We start from the raw sequence: 23,012 nt of genomic DNA on the forward strand, positions 1-23,012 counted from the left end.
TAATCATTGGAGGTCCAAAAAGGACATCAGCCAGGACATGGCTGAAGAGACAGCACCTGGTCGGCGCTTAATTCCTTGCCAATATATTAAACTTATTGTGCCTGGCAGAAGGACACTACTGCAGTCCAGCAGTAGTCCTTCAGTCCTGCAATCCTGAAATCCTACCATCTCCTGCTGCTACTGGCAGTTGCACTTCCGACACTGTCGTCCTTGCGGCAACATTTGACATTTCGCAAAGCCAGGACAAGCTGGCACCATATCCTACCTCTCTGTCAGTCTTCATCTCCGGGGCGGCAGGACCTCACTCGCCTTGCCACTCTCCTTGTCGCTGTTCATTTTCAGGAAATGCATTTCGTCAGCGTTGAATGAAAACGAAATTGCCAATTTCAATGGTGGATAAGGATCAGGATGGTGTAAAGAGAGAGAGAGATTGGCCAAGTGGAAGGATATATGGGGTAGCAGCTAAAAAGGACACTCACACACACACACACACACACACACACAAATTCAGGCTCAATCAGTCAGTCACTGGTCCATGATTCTTTTTCCTTAATGTGATTTCCACGAATGTAGGACACTCTTTCTTCAGTAGAGACAAGGACTTGGACAAGGACTTGGACAAGGACTTGCAGAATCTACAAAAAACAAGGACATACAGAATAGATAGTTTGAAAAAAAGATACCACCACTAACCCAAGTAGTATTTTAAAAGAAATCTCTTAAAAATACAAGTACCTGGTATCATATAGTCCTTGTTTACCCTCCTCCTTTCTTCGGCTCTCTTTCTGCTAACAGGACTAATGTCCTTAACAATAGTTTCTTCCCCCAGAAATCCAATCAATTGAAGCCAAATAATATAATAAATTGTGGAAATTTGTGGAAAATTTTGTGCGCAAATCTGCGATTGGCAAAAAAAATAAAAATCAAGGATAAATTCTGGTTATGCCAAGTGGGCAAAAGGGGCGTGGCAGTGGCTGTGGCAATGCCAGTTAAGAAACCTTAGCCCAGTTATGAGAGCAACTGCGTAAATCAACTCGAGCTCAACCGAATGAAAGCCAAACAATGAAGAAGCTCGTTTGCTTTTACTTAACTACCCAAAAAGGCTTTCTCCAGCTTTCTCCCCTTTCTCCTGCTTTCTCTTCACCTTTCTCCCCTTTATCCTTTATCCTTTTACCCCCCTATATCCCCCCCTGTAGCCACTACTATTGGCAATCCAAACAAAAGCTATGCAGAATTATGTCAAATGGCATCGTTGTCATGGTCGCTGTTAGTCTCCCAGTCCTCCCTTCTGGCTCCTTCTTCCTCTTTTTTGGTCCTGCCTTCTTGGTCCTTCTATCCCCCTTTCACCTGGCTCTTCCGGCCACTTTCTCCATCCACTTTTCATCTTTCTCCAGGTGCTCCTCCACCGAAGCCATTATCGTCAGTTATTGCCGCGCTTCTCTTCAAATAACCGCGAAAGTATTACACTGAGAGAAATTATAGAGAAATTGTACAGAGATTTATATGCTTTTTCATTAAATCAAAAAAAAAGTATTTATTTTTTATTTTCCAAAGAGTTTTAAGGGAAAAAGTACTGTAAATACTTAACTTATTGTATATTTAAGAGACAAAATACCAAAATAAGGGATTTTTTTGTTTGCTTTTTTAAATAAAGAAAATTAATTTTTTTTTAAATTTATTTTTTACAAAAATGGTCTATACTCTCCATAGTTTTAAATAAAAATATTAATTCAAATTTCATAGGCACCAAAAGAGAGAAAAAGACTTTAATAAGTAGAAAACTTAATCAGAATTTTTCAAATAATTTTTCTTTGAGAAGTTTTTTTAAGAAATCTCTATTTAAATATTTTTAAACTTAACCCAAAATAAACTAAAAAGTCAACCCTATTTTTCCCAGTGCATAAAATCAACTTAAACCCCCAAAGTCCCCCCCATCGCCTATCAAAACCAAAATTGAATACAAAAATCTCATCAAAAATCGATTAGAGCTGCGAGGGTGGTAGTTGAAGGGATAGGATAGGATTGAGGTGGCAAGTAGCTGGTGGCAAGTGGCAAGCAAATTTATATGGCATCACGCCATGCCACAAGAATCGTGTTAATAAACGAAGCTCCATCTTCCATCCTCCAGTAGCAGCTCCTCCGGCAGAAGGGATGCGACAAGCTAACTTGCCACATGCCTCTGGCTCGACTTGCCACATGCAACTTGTTCTATTTTTTTTCTATTTTTTTCTGGATTTTTTTTGTTGGTGGCAAGTGTATGGAATAAATAACATTGGCGAATGCAATTTGCGAAATTAAAACCGAAAGTAGTGGGATCCTTCAGGGACTCCTCCACTTTGGCCTCCTTTTTGGCCAACTTCTCATCTCCATCCTGGCCATTGTCAGTATTTGGTCTTATCAGTGACAGTAATCATTTCTGCGGTTTTTTTTTGATTTTTTTTTTTGGTAAAACTTTCTCCAAAAGCGTTGAAACTGAAAATGAAAATGAAAATGATGATGATGATGATGATGATGGGGATGATTTTGGTTAGAAAAGTGGGGGGATGGTGATGGTGGTTGGTATGTGGCTTTTACGAAAGCAAAGTGTTCATTTATAAAATTAATAAAAATAGTTTTCCACTCGCTTTCTCATGAATATGCATTGAAAATGAGTTTTCATCGATCCAAGCTAGCCTTTTGATTAAATATTCGGGATTCAGGATTCAGGATGATGGGAAAATGTAAATATATATTTTACAAATCCAGAAAGTTAATATATTTTTACACTTTATTTTTTTCATATTCCCATATATGATAAGCCTGTAATTCCATCGGCAATCGCTTTAAAATAGAATCCAATTATAGAAAATAAAAAATCCAATCATCAGACCAGCATCTCTCAACAAATGGAAAAAAATTCCGAATTCCAATAAAAAAATGATGTAATGGATTAAATGGCATTTTATTTTGTAACTTTAATTGACTTTTCAGTATGGAAATTGATAGAAAAACTATAAATTTTACTCTGATTAAGAGTAGTTATGAAAAAAGCCATTAATTCAGATGCATACTTGAGATCCTGTTTGGTCCTTTTCGATTCGATTTCATCCTGATTGTGTTGTGGTGTTATTTGCTGCCCTGTCGAGTCTCTGACTCTGAATCTGACTGGACTCTGGGTCTGGCCTCCAAATTCCCTTGCCACATATCGCCCCGAATATCCTGTGTATATCCTGTTGCCAGGATTGTAGTCTCCCTCTCGCCTCTATCCTCTATCCTCTATCCTCAATCCTCTTTCCACACAAAACATTTAACAGTGTACACAAAAGGCGAAAGCAAAATGTGTTTTGTCAGTGACATGGAAATCAACTGAAGCGTTTTGCGCGATTTGCAGGACGATGTCCTGGGCCTGGTCTCTGAGAGAGAATCAAGGATAACAACACACACACACCCATACACCCACTTCCGCCTAGAAACGAGCAACAAAAAAAAAAAAGAAATATAAGAAAACGAAAAGAAAAATCCTGTTGGCAGGACATTTTTCGACAGTTGGTGTGGGCCGAGGTGGGAACAACTCAATTAAGCATGCACAATGCACACGAATTTAAACCGTCCCATACACCACACACACACACACCACACACACCACACACACACACACACACACACTATACACTTCCATACACCCACTATCTACCCATCTCCCTTGCCAACTAGCCCCCACTCGCTTGCACTCGCTTTTAGTGGCCTCTTGGGGAATTTTCAATGCTGACTGCATTCCAAAAAAAAAAAGTGAAAATAAATAAAAAAGAAAACCCACCCACCCACATACCCACATACACACACACACAAAAAGATATGGATAGCAAGAGCTCCACAGAACAGAAAAATAAAAGACATTACGGCTTGAGTTGGGTTTAAGGACTACATGATACCCAGTACTTGACTTATTAGACTATTAGACCATAATATCTAGACAGATTGATGGATATATCTAGACTATATTGATTATTTTCTTTGTTGAAGAAGATATATTTATGGTTTATAGAGTATCTAGTAAGGTATAGGTTTGTAAATAATACCTGGTACTTCTATTGAATTATAGTACTATTTCTTATATCTAATTTCTGATATCCAGACAGATAGATAGATCTAGAGTGTATTGAGTATTGCTAGTGGTATCTAGTAGTATTTTTAGTAAAGTATAGCCTTAGGAATGATACCCGGTACTTCTATTGTATCATAAGACTATTTCTTATATGTAATGTCTAGTATCTAGACTGAAAGATAGATATATCTAGACTATATTGAGTACAGTATAGTTTTGAAAATGATACCCGGTACTACTATAGTACTGTAGTAAGTAGGTACTGTTGTAAGTTGTAGTAGTAACTATAGTACTATTATTTCTTATATGCATTGTCTGATATCTAGACAGATATATAGCTATATCATAATGACTTATGCTTTTATCTAGGAGGTCTATATAGTCTATATAGTAGTAGTATTAGTAGAGTTTTCTTCTAGATAAAGTCTGATATGTAGATAGATAGACAGACAGATAGATACATATATCTTGATAGAGATTATTTGTTAGAGAAACTATATTATAGACATATAGTTTGTAGATCTTCCTTTACAATAAACCCATTCAAATAATACCTGATACTTTTATAGTATTCTTATACTATTTAATATACCTACAGGACATAGTTTTTGTTCTCAATAAGGAGTATCTATAAGGAATACCTATTAATAGAGTTTCTAAAACAATAATATCCTCAAAAAGGTCAAAAAGTCTTCCTATATATTTAGTTTCCAATACCCAGACTCCTATTTCTGATAAAGAATCTATGATATCTACCTTATAGACTCCCTAGCACAGTATACCCTTAAAATCCAACAACTGCAGAGTATTAAAATGTACAAAAAGAAAAATATATAGGAGGAGTTGGAAATAAAAATTGTTTTATATTTGAGTCACATAAATTTCCATTGATTTTCCGGCCCCCATGGCCTTTCGTTCGAGTCTTTTGGCAATTCTTTAAAAATCCGCTTCAAAAAGAGAAAGTTAAGCTAGTGGATGGGAATTAAATGCGAAGAAATTCATTTGTTGGAAATAAATAATATAAATAGATAGGATTCTTTAAATAGAGGTCCTTCTAGAACATCTCAAGACATCAAAAGATGGGAAACTCTTTCTGAAAGTTCTATTTATTTTTGGGAAAAAGAACAGAACCCTTTTCCCTAGGTTAGTATTTTGTATCTGTATCTTTTTATTTGTATTTGTATCTATTCTCACTTTTTTTTTTGGGGGGGTGTGCAAGAATTTTCCCAGACAAATGACAAAGCAATTTGGAATTGGAAATAAATAAGGGGGCCCGACCTTTGACGCCTGTCGTCCGGAGGGAGGACTTTTTTCGAATCTGTATCTCCGAATTCGAATCCGTATCTCCGCCCCCTTTGCCAAGCCACACCCCCTTACTTCCGGGTCGACCTCTACAGCTCCACCCCCCCACTGTTTGTTTGCTTAATAAATGAATGTGGAAAGTGCTCTGAATATTTGTACAATGTTTTCCTTTGCCTCTGGATTTTCCCTTCGATTTTTCTTATTTTTCTTACCATTTTCCTACCACTGTTGGCTTTTCTTTCTTTTTTTTTTCGAGAGTTCTGTTTTCTTTTATATCTTTTATCTTTTTATTTTCTTCAGAATTCCAATTTGAAGTCTACGCGTGGCATTTTGTTTGTCATTTTCATTTTCATTTTCATTCTCTCGTTTTATTTTATTTATTTATTTTGATATTGATTTATCGATATTGCGTATTGTGCACTTAGTTAACCACAATATTTGACCTTATCCCTGGCATTTCACTGGCTTGTTTTTGTTTTTGTCTGGGCCATTAATCTAACCACAAATAAATAACAAAAATAATGAAGAGTAATCGATAAATAAAGGTATTCTTTGGTCATTACAGTTTAGAAGTAAAATAAACCATGTTTCTATTATGAGTTAGTGGGTTTATGAGATTTAAGAGAAAAGTATTTAAGGATTAACTTTTTGAAAAGTTAAAATTAGACTTTTTTTAGTTATCGATATATCGATAAATAAGATATTCTTACTCCATTCTATATAAATATGTGAGAGTTTGTTAGTTTTTAGATTTTAAAGAAGAGTATCAAGGAATAAACTATTTTAAAAATTTTTCAAGACTATAATGAGGCAATTATTTATATATCGATTATTTAGATAACTTTTTGTATATCGATATATGAGAGTTGGTTAGTTATAACATTTTTAAAAGAATAATAAAGGATGTGTTTTACTTCTAGACTTGAAAATAGATATATGAAGTAAAATGAAGCTCTTTTTTACTTACTTTTATCTATAATTTATATATCGATAACTTAGATAACTTCTTCGATATAAATATCGCAGACTTCCTTACTTTTTAGATGTTAAAAAGAATATAATAGGATGATCTTTTCCTAAAAAACAGACTTGTCTTAAAAAAAAAGATATTTTTTACTTACTTGTACCTATTATTTATATATCGATAATTTAGATAACTTTTTGTATATCGCTAACTGATAGTTTCTTATTTTTTAAATGTTAAAAATAGTTTTAAATAATAAACTTTTCTAAACAAAAGTCTAGTCTAAAATAAACCAATTTCTTACTTACTTTTATGTATAATTTATGTATCGATAGTTTCGATAACTTCAATCATTTAAAGCCAGTAGCTCCAGAGCCTTCCTTGTCTCCCAAATATCTCTCAGTGTATATCTCTCTTATTTTTTTATATTTTCTTGATTAATTTCCCTTGGTCTGTGGAGCTTCTGAGCTCCTTGTGTTGTCTTGCTGGTTTTTATCAATCAATGAAAATCGATCCGTGAGTCTCAATCAACGCCTGAGAACCCCCTGCAACGACATGGTGTGGCATGGAAAGAGTGAGATGGCCAGACAGGCGAATGAAAGACACACACACACCCCCCCTTAACACTTAAGTAGGCAGGCATCTCCTCCACGATGTCGTGTCATTGAACTCGTCCTTTTGAGACCCTTAGGGTGTCTTTGTCAGATCATTTTGTGTGTGTGTGTGTGTGTGTGTGTGGGGTGGAAGCGATTTGTTTTTGGTCTAAAAATAAAGCTTTATGCCCTTTTCCAAACCGAGAAGTCCCAAGGAAACTAATTTGCCAACTGAAACCGAACTCGAAACCCAATTTCCACCCCCCAGAAACTAGTGACTCATCGATGATGTTTTGGGAGGAAAAGCCATCGAATTTGGCCAAAAACAAGAATGGAAACATAATTGTTGTTGCCGGCTTAACGCTAAACGGTTTTTCTCCCCAAAAAAAAAAACCCAAAACTTCCAAACACTCTAGAGTCTAGGCCTTCAAACATTGAAACCCTTAACCCCCCAAAAAACCCCCCCAAAATAGACAACAACTGTTGCTAGGTCCTTGGCTAGGTCCTTGGCTTGGTCCTTGGCATATGTGAGGGTTTTTGGTGGTGTGTCCTGTTGGTCCATACCACCTTTAATGACCATTATCCTCATGGAGCTGATGGGTCTTAAGTTATTAAACCTATTTAGTGTTAGATTGGAAAATACTTCAGCCAGATTTCAGTTTCAGTTTGGTATTTGCCACCAAAATGGTGCAAGCAATCCTAGTCCTAGACACTCAGAAAAGTTCCAAGAAACCTTTAGTCCAAAAAGATTAAACTATTTCCTTAATATCCTTTGGTTTCTCTCAGTGTCCTGTGTGAAGAGAAACGAAGAGAAATTGCAACAATTTTTGGCTACTGCTTGCCTCATATATCTTGCCACCGCCAACGTCTCCATTCCAGCTGTAATATAAAAATGCGTGCCACAAGGATTGGCTTCTTGCAACTATAAAGTACTGCGTGGGTTTTGTAAGGACATACTGGCGACATTGTTGTGCGGCTTGCTTCCTTTTTTAGATCCTTCTGGACTCCATTTTGGAGCCTTAACTTCCTGCGATGTCCTGGCGGTGACGTTGACATTTTGAGTGTGTCATTTGGTTGGCTTTTTCCCACATGCTTGCCACACACTTTGCCACACTTTTTTGCATGCAACATATTCTACAAATCTTTCGGTTTAATAAATATTATTTTTTTTTTTTAAACATTAGTTTTTCAAATAGAAGGAAGAGTATCTGAGTCTGAAATTTGTTTCTTTTTCTTTAACGCCTACGCTGGTGTTGGCTGCCACAATTTGTGGCAAGCGGAAACACATTACATACTCGGCAGCTTGACAAGAACAACAGAAGCTAAAGGGGCAAGGAGGCTAGTAGAGGCAAGGAGGCTAGGAGGCAGGGAGTCATGTGGCATGGAGGCAAGTGGCAAGACGCCTGTCGACAACAGCCGGAAACGGAAATAGAATAAAGTGGCTTTCTGGCTGATGTGTCGCCTGGCCCTCTATACACTATATACTATAGCTATGAAACATGCCACTCTTTTTTTTTCTACTTGCCACTTGCCCCATAACTTCTCTTCTTCTTCTGTCATCTCTCTGGTAATTTATCCCAATTGTCCCTGGACTTTCAGTTCGAGGTTAATTGTTGGGGCACATCCATCTCCCGGCGTGGCAAAGTGGCATGTGGCAAGCTGCTAATGAAGATGGTGTTCCGGTTTTCTTTTCCCGCCACAGCTAATTGATTAAAATTCCCAATATCTATCTCGAAGGACCAAAAAATACTGAATTATTTCTTAAATCAGGACATCCTTTAAAAAGGTAGTTGCAGGATATTCGCATATCAGGCTGTGGGGAGTCGAATAAAGTTCATCTGCAGGGGAAAAGGATTCTCAAGGCTCCCATTAAGGACCTCCATTTATCGCCACAACCCCCCCGGTCTAACCAACAAATGTTAATTCCAAACATTTTATTGCCACAAGAAAAAAAAAAAAACTAAAACTGGAAATGAAAGTGGAACTTTTGTATAGAAAACAAGGATATTGGGGAGTGGGGAAGGGGGGGTAGCTTGCCACAAATTGCAATGGGGACATGACAACAACCACAACACCAAAGGGGTGTGACTTTTGTAAATTTCCGCTTGCTATTTTTGGCACTTTTGTTATATATTTGGATTGCCACAAGAAGCAACAAAAAAAAACCAGGAAAAATCGTTGAAAGTTATAGAAGGAATGAGGCCATATATGCAGTCTATATATATATATATATATTTTATATATATATATATAAGGAATGGGAAGTAGAACAGACACGAAGCGGCTGAGGACGTGACTGGAATAACATTCCAATAATTGAAGGCAGCGACGACAGGCCAAGATGCGAATTAAAGTCCAACATGAAGTATGGCAGCTATATATTCTATATATATATATCCTCTTCTATATAGAAAAAGGTATATATGTCAGCAGGGGGGGTGGTGTGGTACTACATGTGGCACTCAAGCCTTCTGAATCCTGTAGTCCCTGAGCTGCAAGCTGCAACACTGCTGATAATAAACTGACAGCATTTCCCACCCACCTCCCTTATTTTTTGTAAAAAAAAAAAAATAAATAAAATACAAAAAAAGGGGGATTTGCAAACGTCCGGGCCAAATCAATCATGGCCAAAAGTAAAATGGTCAACAATCAACTCGTCTGGCTGCCTTTTCTTTTGTATTTTCAGTTACCAACTGTCCTGAATCAAGTATTCCATAAATAATTTCGAAATATTTTCGAGGGCTATCTTTTCAATGAATAATAATTGGGTTTGTTAAATAGCTTTCTGGCTTTTGGTCCTTCGAGACAGATTGTTTTCTGTAGATTTCTTTTTAGAAATCTACTTAAATCTCTATTATTATTATTTTATTGGGGATAAGTTATTAAACCCCTAAAATTATAGAAGAAAACCCCTTGATTATAGATTGTTGTAGCATTTTGGTCCTTCGAGACAGATTCTTGCTTCAAGTCATCTTGGTTTTTATGATTTTTCTTTACATTTCTTTATAAAAATCAAATAAAATGTCTATTATTTTCAATTTCCATGTAACGAATCCCTAAAATTGTAGAAGATAATCCCTCAAATTGTAAAATGTTCAAATATTTTGGTCCTTCGAGACAAAGATGTAGTTCAAACCCCTTTTTTCATTGTGTATTTTGCTAAAACTTTCAACGCTATCAGTTTAAATGCTGGTTCGAAGTTCAAAAACGGCATTATAATGGCTTCGAAAAAGGTGGGAATTTTTTGGGGGGGGTAGAGAAGGTGATGAAGGTGGCCTGGCCAGAGTTGGTTGTGTATCCAATTTTAAATATGCATTAAGCCAATGAAAACTTGTGCCATAAAACCCGCTCAGCACGCACCAGGACTGGCACCAGGACCGGCACCAGGCGAGGAGATGTGTCAGAGAAAAGAGCCATAGCCGGAATTGGCAGGTGCTATGGGGTTTAAAAGTGTGGAGTGGGTGGCTGGGGCTACAGTCTGGCAGTTGGACAGGTGAATGTGCAGCTCAGGCGATAGCCGAAACACTTTATCGTCAGTCAAACAGAAGCACACACACCTCACTCTTTTTCTTTTTTTTTTTTTCGAAACATTGGCAAAATAATATTAGCATCCAAGTGAGCTAAATTTTACGATCCATTTAGGGGGAATGGGAGTTAGTCCCTGCCAGGACTAAGGAGTAAGAGTTGTGAGTCTCTTTATTTTTAAGCCGCTTAAAGGATGTTTGCTTTGTCGTCAAGTGCCGCATGAAATATTCACTTTTCAATCAATAATCTGTCTCTGACTACTACACTTCTCTCTTTCACTTTCTGTATATACATATTGGAGTATCCTGTAAGTTAAGGACATTGCTGTCAGTTGTAATTTATGCTGAACTGATTTTATTAATGGATCCTTAGGCCCGTAAGCAGCACACACACACACACACACACTTGCCACCAGCGACAATGACACCCATTCAAGACTCTCCCCCATCTCCCAAAAAGCGGAAAGGATACACGTATATAGGACCTTTATATACCTGAGTCCTGAGTCCTGAGTCCTGAGCGTGAGTCAGTCACTCAGTCAGTTAGTCGAAAAAACATTTCATCCACACAGTCACTCCACACTCCACACTACAACCCTCGTGTGTGTTTTCGGGGCATGCAACAAATTTGATTTGTGTGTGTTTGTGTTTATTTGCACGACATGGTGGCATGGTGGGTGGTCGGAGGGTGGCTCCAAAAGTTTCTCCTTTTCAGGCCTCTGTTTCTAATAGTCCTTTTGTGAGAGTTTCGATGTCCTTGAGATGACGATTAGTAGTTTGGCGGAGTGGTAGAAACCCCACATACAAATTATAATGATTTATCAATGATTTTTTGATTTTTTGGGGTTTTAATGGTTTTTTTAATCTCATATTTTAATATATTCGTATATTAATTTAAAGAAATTTCTTATAAAAAGGTCTAATATCAAATTTTTTGTCCCCAAAATTGTTAATTTATGTTTTTTCTGAAGCTTTTCCCTAATCTTAATGGTAAAAAACAAAAATTTTGTGATTTTTTAAAGAAAAGTGTATAGATATTTTGTAAAAACAACACTTAATTCCAAATGTTCGGCACCAAAACAGATATTTTTATGTTTTTGGCAATGCAAGAGCTTTCGTCACTGAAATTATATAACTTAAAAATGTGTTTTTTAACAAAAACTTTATATTTTATATAATAATTATTTAATTCCACTTATTATCCATTTTTTTTGAGATAAACTTTAATGACAACCCTCTGGTTTTGTGTCTTCCTCTTTGTTTGTTGCCCTGTTTGTTTTGCACTTTATTCGCCATCTTTCTTTTGCATCTCCTTTACCGTTATTCCACATCCACTTCTCCCACTTCTCCTACCAACAAAAAAAAAAAACAAGTCCTTTCTCGCCATTTTTGCGTGTTGCCATTTTCATTTCGGCAAAACGGTACAATTTCTCTCCTCCTATCCTCCTCTCCTTCTCATTGTTTTTGTTACTCTACATTTGTTGTTGTTTTTGTTTTTGTCAACATTACAATTTGCCGACGTCATCATCACAGCAACAACAACAACAACAAGAAGTAGAATGAGAGTGACTAGAAAAAAAAAAGAGAAAATATCTTAGTCACTTTCACTTTTCATTACACTTTTTTGCCTTCCATTCGTGAATGTGTTTCTGTTTCTATTTTTTTTTGCCTCCTCCCTCTCAATTCCTTTTTATCGTTGTGTGCTTTTGTCATGCGGCATTTTTACATTACATACCCCCCTCTTAACAGTCCCCCCTTATTTGCTGTCTCTGTCGGACGCATTTTTCTTAGCCAAAATGGTTTTTAACCCAAATTGCAGCAATTTTCACGCGCTGCACTCAAATCCGCTTAGCGACAATTTTCCCACACGAATGTTTAACGAGTGAATGGGCCTCTCTTTCACTCCCCTCACTATCCATCTCTTTCTAGGTGGGGGGTAGGGGTGTGCCATTTATCTGTCTCTTTTTTTTATCCATAATTGAATTATATTTAAAAAAAATATATATATTAAAAAAAAATTTAAAGGTTATCATTTTTATTAATATTAATTAATATTTTAAAAATAATAGCCCTCCCTTTTCTATTTTAAACTTAAACCTTCTGAAAGCCCTTTAAGAAAGCCCTCTCTGACGTCAGAAGGACAATTACCTTTAAAAAAAGGAAACTATTTTGGGATAATTAAGGATCTAGGAGAACCTATTACAAGAAAACCTAGCGTGATGGTTAAATTCTAAGAATAAACTAAGGGGGGGCTACAAAACAGTCTTTAACAGAAATTTCTACAAAAGATAAGGCCACACTAAAATGAACAAAGCTTGAAAATATTTATTTCTACATTTATTGATTAATTATCATAAGTTTCTGTTTCTTTTCCTTAAATTTCTGTTAAAAAAATACATTATTTTTAATATTTCTTTTACAAAAAAGTCTTGAAATATAATAAACATTCTTTAAAGATAAATTTCTAAGGAAGATAAGGCCACACTAAAATGAAAAAAGCTTGAAAATGTTTATTTGTCCATTTATCGATTAATTTTCATTAATTTCTGTTAAAAATACTCTTAAAAAAACAATATTTTTAATATTTTCTTTACAAAACAGTCTTGTATTACAATTAACATGTTTTTAAAATAAATTTCTGCAAAAGATAAGGCCACACTAAAGTGAACAAGCTTAAACATGCAAATTTTTCCCTTTAACGATGAATTTTCATTTGTTTTTGTTCGTTTTCTTTAAGTTTCTGTTAAAAATACCTTTAAAAAATCCTTTCTCTTTATTATTTCCTATTAAAAATTGTAATATCAAAGAGTAGCCTAGATTTTTGGACAGTGTAGTTGCATAAGACTACGAAAATAAGTGAAAAAAAAAAAACGAAAACAGTCAGCGATTTGGGTTAAAATAAATTGCATGTTTCATTTGCGGCGCATTGCATGCAACGGCCAGGAAGTCGTCCAAAGTTGAAAGCCACCCACGAGCCCGAGTCCGAGAACGAAGGACGAAGGACGACTTGCGTGTCCTGGAGCCACGCCTCCCAGTGAACCCCTCTCTCCTCCCTTAGTTGTTTTGCATAATTAATGCCATCATAGGCAAAAGGTAATTGCATCTAACCCATTGCCCACGTCGTTGTCCTGCCGCAATGTGGCCGTAATGACGGTATCAGGACCTCCAGGACAGGCGGGACAGGACAGGACCTTACTAGGTCCATCCTGCAACACCACACCGTCCCTCCTCCTTAGCTAATAGCTCCAGGAGGGTGGCAATTGATTTTGATTTTGATTCATTGACTGAAAGAGGAGGCACGAGGTGGGGCAAGGTGGCATGGTGGCATTGGTGGCATGGTGGCATGGTGGCATTGGTGGCATGGTGGCACGTTGCACGGTTGGAATTAATTTTAAATATTTAAAGAGCGGCAAGCGACGCATCGTTTAAGCAGACATTAAGTTAATAAAACTCCAAGGACGCGCAGGACCAAGTACCAGTACCAGGACGACCTGGAGCATCAATTTCAGGACCTTCCTGGTAACTTAATTATGCAGCTTGCGAGGATACCACCAGGTCTAGGAGCCAGGATATGTGCATATGTATTACAATATACCTGAATGAGTATCCTGAATGTGTGTCCTTACTGGATGTCCTGGCTGGCAGAGAGAAAATTTATGAAATTTTTATGACTCGCACTTGACATCGCTTAAAGGCTCAAATACCAGTAGACACTGAAAGAAAAAGGGGTTTAAGGGTTAAGAGATTAAATTTTAAGGATTAATTATTTTAAAAATAAATGTTTAAAACTTAATTACTAAGTTTTAAACTTAAAAATTAAGTAAAATCCATGTCCTTCTCTTTGAAGACCCTTTCAAACATCACTTTATTTTTGTTGAACTGTAAGAGATCCTGATGATGTGTTCTTTCTGATCCTGCTGACAAACACCTCCTCCCTGCTGTATCCTGCATCCTGCCTCCTTCGTCCTTTTGGTCCTTTTGGTCCTTCTGCTCCTGCAGGTCAAAGTGTCAACGCGTTGCGAAGTAAATCAAAGGAATGGCAATCGAAATCCTTTCACAGGCTGTCAGACTTCTGCTTAAGCGCCAGCCAAGGCATCAAATTTCAGGACATGACAGGGACAAGGATGTTTCAGGCGGGGGGAGGAAGTCCACTCCGAAAAAAAGCCAAAAGAGGGAGCATCCTGGGAAGGATTTGAGGCGACAGATTGATGTTGATGCGAAAAGAGCAGAGCTACAAAGATGGATGAAGTGGCAGATAGATGGTTCTCAGGACTCTTCCTCTCTCTCTCTATCTCTCGCCAGGACTCTTTTTTCCGGAGGACGTAAGGACCTCTATGGTAGCCAGGACCTACCATAAAATGTTGGCCCAGCCCAGTAAAGAAAATGTTGTTTTGCTTCAACAGGATACGAATTTTGGGGGATTCCTAGCTGGGTGTTCTTACTCGTTAGGCCAAGAGGATGTAGGGTTTTGGTCCTTTTTCAAGAGAGAGTGAGAGAGAGAGAGAGAGAGAGTCGTCCTGCCATTATCCTGGCTCTTCCCCGTCTTAATGCCAAGCGAAGCGTGCGAGGCTCCTTTTGCCGGCTCGGTTGTGTGGCATTCCAGAAAACGAAAACATATTTTCCATGCGAGTGCACAAAGGACCAGGACCAACAGGATCCTCAAACACACACATATCCTTAAGGATGCTCAGCTCTCCCTTGGGTTGTTTTTGTTTTAATCCTTTTTTTTGGAAATTTTTTTAGTTTTGATTGTTGGGAAAATATTTGAAGCCTCAAGCACACGCAGGCCACACATTACCATGCAGGGTGGCAGGACACGCCGAGTCCTTACTGTCCAAGGACTCTCGCCTCTCTCTCTCTCTCTCTCTGGAATGCGAAAGGAAGGAAGGCCTCCAGTTCGGTGGAGGTTGGAGGTCAAGATTTCCTCTTTTGTGGCACGTGCTGTTGCTCTAAGCGGCTTACGTTTCAAAATTAAAGGCTTACAGGCTTTAAATATTCATTTATTTGCAAGGATATGTTTCAAAGGATATCTCAAAAGTAAAATAAAAACGTAAGACTTGTAAGAAAGTGAAGCCATGAGTTTAAAAACATCACTTGATGAGCTGTCACCTTTATTTTGATGATTTTTTCTTGGTCATTGTTTAATGGTTAGATCCCCTTTGGTCCTGCTAGGACCTCCTCTCTAAGCCCCCCCTCCTCCCTATTTGTTTACACGCTTCACGTCCTGCTGGCAGTTGTTTTAATAAAGCAGCCTGCAATGTCAACCTTTGTCATGTCCTGGGCGGCAACAGGGCGTGACAGTAACGAGTTCTGTCGCCGTCGCCGGGTCACGTTCCAAGGGGTTCCAAGGGGTGGCCACTGGCCAGCCGCCTCCTCCATCTTTTCCACAAAAAAAAGCAAAAATAAAAACCCCAGTACCCTGGGAGGACCCAAACAAATGGCGGCCATAAGACAGGCAAATATTTAATTGTCCTGCCCCGAAGCGAGCCAACTGAAATGAAATGCGAAATACCTACTCTGGGCGCCCAAAAAATAAAACAAAAATGGGGAAAAAAAAGGAAACCCAATACAGCAGCCAATCAATGTCATTGAGCGATTGCCATTCTGTCCGTTGGTGTCCGCTCTGTCCGCTCTGTCCGTCTGTCCGCATGTCCGTTTGTCTGTTTTGTTGGTAGTGTCCTGTCTGTTTGTTGTATACGTTGTTTTGGGTTCTGTCTCTGCTGTTGCTAGTGTCCGCTCAGTGTCCGTACTGTCCGCTCTGTCCGTTGTTCTGTAGTGTCCGCTCAGTGTCCGTACTGTCCGCTCAGTGTCCGCTCTGTCCGTTGTTCTGTAGTGTCCGCAGTTGCTTCTCTGTCCGCTCTGTCCGGTTGATTTTGTTCTCTCCGTAGTGTCCGCTCTCTGTCCGTTTAGTCCTTTCAGTGTCCGCTCTGTCCGTTGTTCTATAGTGTCCGCAGTTGCTTCTCTGTCCGCTCTGTCCGTCCAATATCTCTCTGTCCACTGGACAGTTCCAGTGTATATGTTGTCTTCTGTCCGTAGTGTCCTTTCAGTGTCCAGAGGACAGAGCCTCCCTCTCTCCACTGGCTTTTGTTGAATTTTAAATGCTCCTCTTAAATTGAATTCAATTTGCATGCGTAGTTCGTGCCACGTAGCTCTTGTGTCATGTGGCATGCAAATTGCCTTTGTTCCGCTGTGCTGCAGTGTGGTGTGCTGCGGTGTGGTGTGGCCTCTAATGTGGACTCTCGGCAACCGAGAACAGCATTTGGAAGTGGCATCCAAATGCTTTTAATTTGCATTTATCATTACTCTTTTATTTAAAACGCAAAATCCTAAATCTTGTTTCTTGTGTCTTTTATTTTCCAGTTTATTGGCAACAATAATGGTCAGCACAACATTGACAACACTGGCTGCTGGACAAACAACTAGTAGCAGTAATCATCATCATCATCATCATCACAATCACAATCAGCAGCAGCAGCAGCAGCAACAGCAGCAGCAGCAGTTGCAGTTGCAACAGTCGCAACAGCAACAGCAACAGCAACAGCATCAGTATCAGAGGTTGCAACCTCAAGCAACTGCCGCAGCAGCAACAGCAACAGCAACTGGAACTCGCAACAGCAATTTTTATGCGTTAAACGGCGATATCCAGCAGCAACACGATTGCGACAACAGCAACAGCAACAGCAACAGCAACAGTACAGGGTATCAGCAACCCTTGAACCTGTCGCAGGCATTGCTGTCGCCATCGCCGCCTCTAAACGATCAAATAAGTTTGCTTTTTCCCAAGTGCCGGCCCAAGCAACAGCAGCAACATCAGCAACATCAACAACAGCAGCAACAGCAGCTTAAAGAGAAGCAACAACAGCAGCACCAACAGTTGCAACATCAACAGCAGCAACAGCAACAGCAACATCCTCATCAGCGACATGAACTCTTGGCTGACTTGAATCTCAATAAAGGTGAAAGGAGCAACAGTAATAGTCCCATTTTGGGGAGCGGAGCTGGTGCTGCTGCTGCTTCTGCTGGCAATACTACACCGCCTTTGGCCACGCCCACAACGACAACGAGTTACTACAAGAGTGTCAACATAATAACCCAGTCACCGCCACCACATTCCGCATCATCGCACTCCTCCGAGTCGCTGTCATCGGTGACGCCACGCATTTCCACCAATCCCTTCCTCTGCAATCCGCCGGAGTCACCGGAAAAGGGCGGAGTTCAGGAAGAGGATCCAGACCACGAGCAGGATCAGGAGCAGGATCAGAAACAGGCCGAGGCAGCGGACTATCCGGCCTCCTTCTACTATCATACGGTGCAACAGGAGAGCAACAGCAGCAGCAGCAACAGGATGCCACGAAAGCGCAACGGGGCCATCCCCGCCAGCAGCAACAGGCAGCAGTTGCACAATGGAAATGGGGCAGGATCGGGTGGCAGTCAGAATCCATTCATCAAAGAGAACTATTGGGAGGCAGCAACTGTGCCACCGACGAGGGCAAGCTCCATGTTGCACTCGCCCACCGAAGAGGGACACCAGCAGCAGCAGCAGCAGCAGCAGCAACAGTTGCATGCCTCATCGCGAAGGGCTTACCACCAACAGAGGGAACGGGAGCAGGTCTATGGCCTCAGTCAGCGCTCCCAGCAGCAGCAGCAGCAGCAACAGCAGCAACAGCCACACATCCTGCGGGTGGGTCGAAGTCCTGTGAACCGCAATTTCCCCCAACAACAACAACAACAACAGCAGCAACAGCAACAGCAACAAGTTGCAAGTAACAGCAGCAATCCCTGTGCCGATGGCCTAACTCCTTTGGCGAGTCACTATCTCTATGGAAGCAAGTCCTCCCTGGACCAGCATGGAGGTGTTTCCGGTGACTGGGAATCCCGAGAGCAGCGCAAGATGCGTCTTCGCGAGGAGAGAGAAAGAGAAAGGGAGAGGGAGAGGGAGAGGGAGAGGGAGAGGGAGAGAGAAAGAGAGAGGGAGCAACTGTTGCTGGAACAGCAACAACAGTTGCAATTGCAGGAAATAAATGCGGCCAGGGACACTTTACTAAGCCAATTGGCGGGGCAGCAACAGCAAAGGAAGCGCCACGGACATCCCGATGACAGAGAAAGAGAAAGGGATAGAGAGAGAGAAAGAGAAAGAGAACGCGATCATCGGATGGTAAATGGAGGAGATCCCAACGAGAGCTGGCAACGTAAGTATTTCCCTTAAAAGTACCTTAAATTCCACTGAGAGGAGGAGGCACTGGAGGGCCACACACTGTTGTGTCATTTGTGTCTCAAAGCCAAAAGCCCCCGGAGCCAGTGAATCCAATTTCCGACTGACTGAATGGCCCGGACATGGCCCCGAGGTCGAGTCAAGAGTATGAGGTACGAGATGGCCTAGAAGTCCGAGGTCCTGGTTCGGGTAATTGAATTGCAAATCATGCGTAATGAAGTGTACTGCAAATGTATATATAGACGGACGTAGGAGGCACACCAAAGTGGAATTTAATTGATTGTGCAATTAATTGGCAAAGCCGGTTCTCCCCCAATATCCTAGTATCCTAGTATCCTAGTATCCTAGTATCCTAGTTTCCTACCTCCATGCCTTCTGTCTTCTACCAATTTGCTAATTTATTTTTTCCTCCCTTAGATCTTCGTGTCACAACCGAGAATCCAATGACCGATGAGGCCACCAAGCTGACGGAAAAGTCCCAGACTCTGGGCCAGGTCCAGGTCCAGAGCCAGAACCAAGTCCAGAGCCAGGAGGGCAGTAGTCTCTATCGGGATGCCTGGCAATTGGAGCGAAATTACACGCTGGCCGTGGAATCGCGACATGGCATTATAGGTATTTATTCTTAAAATATATATTAAGAAAACTATTTAATTTAATTATAATTTTTTTAATTAAAAAATAGAATATGAAGGCTCGCCGAGACGCATTGGAGTTGCCACCAATAGCATGGGAGCCATGGCAGCAGCGGCAGCAGCAGCAGCAGCAGCAGCAGCAGCGGCGGCCACAGCGGACGAAAGTGAACCACCAGCAGCAGCAGCAGCAGCGGCAGCATCTGTAGCTGCAACACAGCAACATCTGCAGCAGCAGCAGCAACAGCAACAGCAACAGCAGCAACAACAGTTGCCGATGGCGACCGTGACACCTCTCAGCAACACGGCGACTTCCCTTCAAAAGACAGCGGCTCGGGCTGCCTTGGCCGCTCTGGCTCAGACCCAGGGTCATCCACAGCATCCACAGCACCCCCAGCACCATCCACACAGCAACCACAGTCATCCACATGCGGCCCAAGGTCACAGCATCACGTTCGGCAACCAGGCACCCCAGCAGCAACCCTTGCAGGCATATCCCGTGCGTCCTGGCTTCCCACAGGTGGGGCTAGACTTCAAAAATTCATTAAAAAATAATAATAATATTAATTAAATATTATTTTTAGAGGATTATATCGCCACCACATCGTGAGATGCGCAGCACATCCCCTCCCCCACAACAGCAACAGCAGCAGCAACAGCAACAACAGTTGCAACAATTGCAACAGCAACACTTTAGCAGTTTGATGAGCAACCACAACAGCAGCAACAAGCAGCAGCCACAGCAACTGCAGCAGCAACAGCAACTGCAACAGCAGCAACTGCAACTGCAGCAACAACAACTGCAGCAACAGCAACAGTTGCAACAACAACAACAACAGCTAAGCAGCGACAACAACGCCGAGGATACCAGCAATGATGTTTCAGAGATCGGAACCATTTCAGATCTCACCACTCCCGAGGCAGTGGCCGCTGTAGTTCATGCCACAAGTGGCACATCCGAGGCGGCCAGTAGGGCGGCCACTCCCCCTCAAGTGGTAGGCCCCAGCCAGGGTGCTGGTCAGGGCACTAGCAATGGCATCGGATCGGGTGGCCTGGGACCACTTAGCTTACACACCAAGTCCTCCACTTTCGACTATCTGTACGAGTTCTCGGAGACGCGCAAGGTCCTGGAGGAGTTCTTCAAGTGCCCCTCCACCGACGAGCAGCCGATCATGGAGAATGGCAGCGATGTGGACAGTATTGTGAGTATTTCTAGCAGAGATTAGATCTCCAGACTTAACAGAAGAGTATCTTACAGGACATCCAGTACGAGTTCCATAGCAACTTTGAGCGGGACGAGGAGGATCTGGCCGAGGAGGAGGAGGCCGAGGACGAGGACGAGGCCGACGAGGATGCCGATGAGGAGAACGATGAGGCCGAGGACGATGACGATGGCCTGGATCAGGATCATCTGGAGCAGAACTATCGCCACCAGCAGCAACAGCAACAGGTGCAACATCAGCAGCAGCAGCAGTTGCAACTGCAACAAGTGCCCTCCAGTGGTGGTGGCACCACCGAGCGCCATGTCTACGGCGGCTATGGGCAGCCCCAGACGCAACCGCAGCCACATGTGGGCGTGGCCCGGCGCCACTATAGCGGCAGTCCGCTGATGCGGGACTTTGATTTCTTCCTGGACTCGGCCAGTCGGAGCAGCGGCGAGCGCGATGGAGATCCCAATCAGCTCCTGAGCACCGGCAGCGGCCAGGGCGGCCTGGGTGGGGGAGTGGGCGTGGTCTCGGGCGGGGGACACAACTATCGTTACTCCCCGGAGACCACCGATTATGATTCTAATTGCGGGGACTTGGATAGTAAGTGTTTTCTGGACAGGATCTCTTGAAGATATCAAGAAACTAATCCTTACTCTTTACTCTTTAGGTCTCTCTGGGGAAATGAATGGAGGAGTTTCCACTTCCTGTTCCAACTACGCCAAGTACTATGCTTCGGCCATGCCTGTCCTGGAGGATGGCCTCTCCTCCGGCCATACCAGCGACACCGAGAACAACAACAACAAGAACCTGCAACAGCAGCAACAGCAACAGCAACAGCAGCAATGTCCGACTAGCCTGAGTGGCAGCACCAGTATCGGTGGCAGTGGCGGCATCTCCATGCTGATGAACATGAAACGGATCTCCACCAACAATAGCCTGAACAGTATGCACAACCTGACAGCCTCCACCACGGACAGTAATGGTGGTGGTGGTGGTCATCTGATCGGGGTCACCACACCGAGTCCCAGCAACGGACTAACGAAGCCGCCACAGTCGCAGCCACCTCTCCTGGGCCAGAGTCCCAGTAACCACAGTAAAGTGTTCAAGAACATTGATCCGGAATTGGATTCCCTCTACTCCATTAGTGAGTAGATCCCTTTTTAATCCTTTTCTTTCATTTTTTAAAATGTGTGTTTCCATTTAGGTGTTTTCCATCGACCGGATACGGTGCAGATGACCCCGCCACCGCCAGCCCCGGCACCACATCGCAAGCCCACGGCCGGTGGCGCCACCACACCGAACAACAATTGCGGCAACGATGTGGATCTCCTGCAGCCGAGCAGCAAGCACACTCCACTGGCGGCGGCCATCAGCAGCACCTTGCAACGCAGCTCCCCCACCGGTAACGGAGGAGGAAAGCCACGCAGCGCCGGCAGCAATTGCAGCAGCAGTGGCGGTGGCGGTGGCAATGGAAGTGGCATGCCACCACCCATACCCGAACGTAGCAACCTCCAGATCGCCACCAGTCAGCGCTCTCCATCGCCCCAGGGACTCAGTTCACCCGTCTGGCTGTCCAGGCACTTGGAACAGGGCGGCAATGTCGGCGGTGGTGGTGGTGGGTCTGTGGTGGATCATTCGAATCACTCGAAGAGCCACAGTGCCGATGAGGAGGATGTGGACACCGATTTGGAGACGGATCGTCTGCTGGGCCACCAGCGACTGGACGATCAGGGCTACTACGACGAGAACAAGAGCTGGGAGAGCCGGAAGCCGAGGTCGCTGCTCTCGAAGATCTCCCCGAAGCAGCCCAGCACCAAGACCAGGAACGGCTACAATGCCCTGTTGAGTTCCACGCCGGAGTTGCCGCCACCGCCGCCGATACCGCCCAAGAGTCAGGGTCTCGGCCTCGGCTCCCTAGTGGGCAGCGGTAATGGCGGGAAGCTATTGGACCTGGTGGGTGGAATGGTGCAGAGGAGCCTGTCCAGGAGCTCCTCGTCGGAGCACAGCGAAAAGTCGCCGACAAAGATGCCGAGTTCGGATGTGTGTGCCGGCGCTGGAGTGGATGTGGTGGCCTCTGCAGTGGCAGCTGTGGCGGCAGCCGGTTCTCCAGATAGTCCCGGCAATGGTGGTGGCTCCGAGCGATCCAATGGTGGAGGAGGAGGAGGAGGTGGCTCTGGGAGTGGAACTGGGAATCAAGCTCAAAATGAAAATGCCAGCAATGGTGGTGGCGGGAGTCTTGGTCTTTTGGCTAATGGTGTGGCCACAACAACAACAACAGCAACAACTACCAACAACAATAACAACAACAACAATACAACTAACACCACCACCAACAACAACAACAACAACACCAGTGGAGGTGGCAGCAACAGCGGCAGTGGCAGCGGCAGCGGCAGCGGCGAGAAAAAAGTGAAAAAGAGTAAGAGCAAAGAAGGTAAATGCGCTTTTGGCCTTTGACCTTCGACCTTCGTTCAATTTCAAATTTAACAAAAAATT

At 42.4% G+C, this 23,012-nt stretch overlaps 1 protein-coding gene across 9 annotated transcripts in view; it reads left to right on the forward strand.

Annotated features, from left to right (window-relative positions):
• Window positions 1-23,012, forward strand: part of LOC6504118 — an 86,613-nt gene that overhangs the window by 59,009 nt on the left and 4,592 nt on the right. For 8 of the 9 annotated variants that reach the window (XM_044716743.1, XM_044716745.1, XM_044716740.1 and 5 more), the window contains exons 4-10: window positions 16,828-18,656; window positions 19,097-19,291; window positions 19,362-19,828; window positions 19,893-20,510; window positions 20,567-21,116; window positions 21,184-21,660; window positions 21,721-22,950. In XM_044716743.1, the coding sequence (XP_044572678.1) occupies window positions 16,844-18,656; window positions 19,097-19,291; window positions 19,362-19,828; window positions 19,893-20,510; window positions 20,567-21,116; window positions 21,184-21,660; window positions 21,721-22,950 (5,350 nt within the window). In that variant the 5' untranslated portion in view covers window positions 16,828-16,843. The remainder of the gene's footprint in view (window positions 1-16,827; window positions 18,657-19,096; window positions 19,292-19,361; window positions 19,829-19,892; window positions 20,511-20,566; window positions 21,117-21,183; window positions 21,661-21,720; window positions 22,951-23,012) is intronic. The other variant, XM_044716746.1, reaches the window with a different exon arrangement.

This window comes from Drosophila ananassae, chromosome XL (assembly GCF_017639315.1).
Source record: "Drosophila ananassae strain 14024-0371.13 chromosome XL, ASM1763931v2, whole genome shotgun sequence".
NCBI lineage: Eukaryota > Metazoa > Arthropoda > Insecta > Diptera > Drosophilidae > Drosophila > Drosophila ananassae.